Genomic DNA, 4115 nt, shown 5'->3' with positions numbered 1-4115 from the left:
TATTTAAAAAGTATTTTTGAGAAAAGCAATTCTCAAAATAAGCTGATTTTAGAAGCTTGGCCAAACGGAAAGCCTAACTCACAAATGGAAAATCTACAGATGAAATTGCTTCTCTATCAGAAACATTTCCTCAACATTAATAGCCAAATAAGCCATATGTAGCCTAGCTCAATGCAGTATAACTTCAAATCTAATAGCAAAATGATCAAGACGATGAGAAGATAACTTCAACAAATTATCATATCTCAATTCAAATAGTAGATAATTAAAGTCTAAAGAAATGTAATTTAATTATTTTCTGCATCTAATTGGTTATAATGTGGGAAGGTTACACTATGCAGAACCGGAGACACAGTTACCAGTGGCCACAGATGTAGATTAGAATAAAAATTTCACATAATAGAAGTTCACTAAATTAACTACAGAATTCAGGAACAATAAAATAGTATACAGTGAAAATTACACCTGTAGGAAGAAAAGAACAAAGCAAAACAAGATTCCACATCCTTCCTCTTCAATCTAGTAAGAAAAAGTCCGCAACCTGATCATCAACTCATAACGGAAGTGAGATCACATATTTCACACATAGATACAAGAGAATTGCAATTGGAAAACTAGCTAAAGGGTTCAACGACCAAGCAGAAGATGCACTTCCACTTGGTCCACCTGAAGGTGGAAATGCGATAACAGAGCCAGATGCAGGCACCACCGAAGAATGTGGACCATCCATTGGAGCACCGCCAGATTCAGAAGGTGAAGGAGCAGGAGCAAACATTGAGTCTGGGCCTACCGAAGTAGGTGGGACAACAAGTGGAGGAAGTTGTTGCAGTCCTGAAAAAAATTTCGATTGAAGAATAGGGAATAACATATGATGCGTTAAGCAAAAGAAACAACAGAACATTGTGGCACAGTGTAGTGAAATTATTTGCCCAAAAGAAGTCATAACAAGCCATAAAGTATGTTTTGCACTTGGCTTTCTAAATAATGAAGGTTCTAGAAAAAGAAAAAAAGTGCCTCAACACCCAATATAACTAATTGTATGAAGAAGTTGCATTTCATGTGGCATATTAGAATAGAAATTTGTACCCTAATGCATGAGAATGACTGCAGCAAATTATCAATCACAACATAAAAGGTGTAGGTGCCCCCCAAGAGAAGTAAAAAGAGATAACAGAGTTATGCTTTTGGTCCTTATATTTCTTAAAACACCAAATAAAAAGAATATCAATTGAATGTCATTTACCTGGGCATCGAGGTTGAAGAGATGAGGATAATCTGCAACCAGCAAAAGGGCATACGAGTATGTCAAAGGCCATAAGCAACAGAAATCAGAGACCATAACAGCTAAGCAATTAAGAGCAGAAAATCAAAGTATGATGCTCACGTAGTGATGATGGTTCCATTGACAAAGCCACCATAATTACAAGAAGTCACATTGCAACCACCGCCAGTCTGTTGTACAGTAACATTTCCGAGCATGAGATTGCTGTTCTTGCACTGCATGCTTGAGCAAGAAACTGCTAAGGAAGCTGGCATGCAGTACAAACTGCAAAGAACAGCCAATATCATGATCAGAACTTCCAAAAGACCTCGATAACTGCAAATAAAAATCTGATGACTTACTTCCGACTTCCTGGTCCGCAACTGCATTGCACACAGTGGCTAGCTGTAATAGCATAGCTCCCGTTCGCAACAGATAAGGCATAATCTGAGGCAAATCTTGGGAAGCTAGATGCACAAGCTGTAGATAGAAGATAACAGCATCTATCATTATCAAACATCCATCCGCAAAAAATTCAAGGAACTTTACTGCAATTCTGTTACTAAGTTCAAGATAATTGAAGTTACATCCTTATTTACAAACACTGGATATCCAACTATGAAATAGTTTGGCAGAGCAGTTGTTATAAAATCTCTCCTCTAATGCAGTTCCTACTAGGGAAATTACAACCTCAAAAAGAACTAAGAACATAAAACAATGAAAACTAAGAAGAAGAAATACTTCCGAACAACAAGAAATGGAAAGAGTATCTGTTTCGGCTTTAAACAGAAACGATAAATTACCCAACTGAGAAAGCTTACATCCATTCTTCAGAATAAGAATCATATTTCTGTTTTCTTAGTCACCTAAAATGGATAAGAAAAACTCTCGACATGCTACTCTCAGCTTATACTGCTGTAGTATGTCTTTTCAAGAACAATAAGTATTTCACTTACACCTTGTGACAAAAAGAGGAAAGATTATTACAGGTGACTCTCAACTGTTGACTCCATAATCTCACACGCATATATGAATTGTAACCACATCAGTCATCCTAAGCAGTTCTCACCAAGAAAGAACATTCCTTTTAAGAGGAAAAAAATGAAATAACCCAAAAACACATCAAACTTGTATTCACATTTGCTTCATAAACCTTAGCATAATATATCAACTATTAAATGTAATTTCTTTTACAAGCCTTGTCTAAATAAAGTCCTAAGGTTGATTGGACTAATTGCTTTAATAGATTGCAACAGCAAAGATTAGAGAAGGGAAAACAAAGGAGGGTTCTTATGTTGGACATGAAATCTTAATCAGCTCAAATTACATCCTCTATATGCATTAGAAGAAACACCACATATTGTGTGCATAAGGTTAAATACTATAGATGGAAAATCAAAACACTTCAACCACCTACATATAAGAAACACACACACAAAAAAAAAAAGGACAGGATTGCTGACCAGATAAGGGAATAGCAAGAATGTCACCCTCCTTAATAGCAGGACTGCCCAAAGCATTGACATTCATAAGATCAGTAAGAGTAGTGGAATAGCTAGCAGCAATCCCTGCAAGAGTATCCACAGGTCTAACAACATATGACATATAAATAGCAGGTAGATTATTGTCAGTCCCATTAAAGCAAGTGCAAGGAAGTGGAATCCAAAGGTTAGTCCCAACATTAAGCACTGAAGGATCAGAACCAACAGCAGTAGGATTCCCTTCCTTAATCTGGTCAGCAGAAACAAGAGCGCCATATACAGTGTCAGCAATCAAAGACAAAGTATCTGAAGGCCTAGTCTTGTAATGTACAAAAGCAGACTTAAAGATCCCATCAACACAAGAACATGTAACAGGAACTTTAAGGAACAATTTAGCTGGAAGTATGTGGTTTTCAACATCAGGATATGAGATATCAATAGCATTGGTAGTGAGAAGAGAGATTGGGTCAGTTTGAAAGAGTGAGGCCACCTCAGAAACTTTGAGGTCAGTGTAAAGTGTGTAGCCAACAAGTGAAGAGCAAGTATCTGAGTTGGAACATGGCTCAATGGTGGATTTTGAGGTTGTTTGATAGATGAAGCAGCTGTTGCTCAACAGTAGGAATATGGTGAAGAAGAAATGTAGCATTTTTTACCCTTTTGCTTTTTACCGCTCTTTCTTGAATCAAAACTCTACTTTCTTGTGGTTCCACAGCAAGAAGTTGCAGAAACACCAAAAATGGGAGGGTTTGAGAGAGTGAAGTGAAGAGAGTAAAGGGTTTTCTTGAACAAGGTGGGGTAGGGGAGGAGGGGTTTTTTGGTAAGGGAGAAAGGAAAGTATAGTTTTTTTGAAAGAAAGAGGCAAAATGAGGATTGGAATGTGGGAAAAGCCAAAGGAGGAGACAAAGGTGTAGCATTAAAGCGTGCGTGGGTTCATCTACACAGACAATAGTCAGAATCTTGGTCTTTGGTTCTTACCATTTCTTGCTTTTACTATTTTGCCCTTCTTCTGTTTGGTACTTGTCACTTATTCTTTTCTCAACTCCATCCAAAAGTACTTACTTTTCAACAAAAGTTTCACCCAACCATCCATGGGGTGTAATCTAAGTAAGTATCAAGTATACTATGAACTCTAACATAGGTCATTCATAATCTCCTGTTAAAGTGACCACAATAAATACTCAAATTAAGTTTGGATTCCCTTGTTTTTTCAGTGTGACCTCTGTTTATGTTGTTTGATTTCTATAATCAATCACCTTAAGAACTTTTAAATCTAAACAAAGATTTTACCTAAAAGAAAGAACCATAAATTGTGTGAAAATTGTTAAGTCATTTAATTATCAATTTTTGACTTTAGAACTTGGAAGTGTCAGTTA

At 36.7% G+C, this 4115-nt stretch overlaps 1 protein-coding gene across 1 annotated transcript; it reads right to left on the bottom strand.

The window, feature by feature from the left end:
• Window positions 1–358: 358 nt before the first annotated feature.
• On the bottom strand, window positions 359–3855 carry LOC107805926 (lysM domain-containing GPI-anchored protein 1-like). Its single transcript, XM_016630033.2, has 5 exons — window positions 2725–3855; window positions 1624–1741; window positions 1385–1546; window positions 1244–1275; window positions 359–831 (listed from the first exon to the last, which is right to left on the bottom strand). Exons 1-5 carry the CDS (start codon window positions 3386–3388, stop codon window positions 554–556), a joined length of 1254 nt encoding a protein of 417 aa, XP_016485519.1. The 5' UTR covers window positions 3389–3855; the 3' UTR covers window positions 359–553.
• Window positions 3856–4115: the final 260 nt, after the last annotated feature.

This window comes from Nicotiana tabacum, chromosome 16, assembly GCF_000715075.1.
Source record: "Nicotiana tabacum cultivar K326 chromosome 16, ASM71507v2, whole genome shotgun sequence".
Lineage (NCBI taxonomy): Eukaryota > Viridiplantae > Streptophyta > Magnoliopsida > Solanales > Solanaceae > Nicotiana > Nicotiana tabacum.
This window is presented reverse-complemented; position numbering and strand designations above follow the sequence as displayed.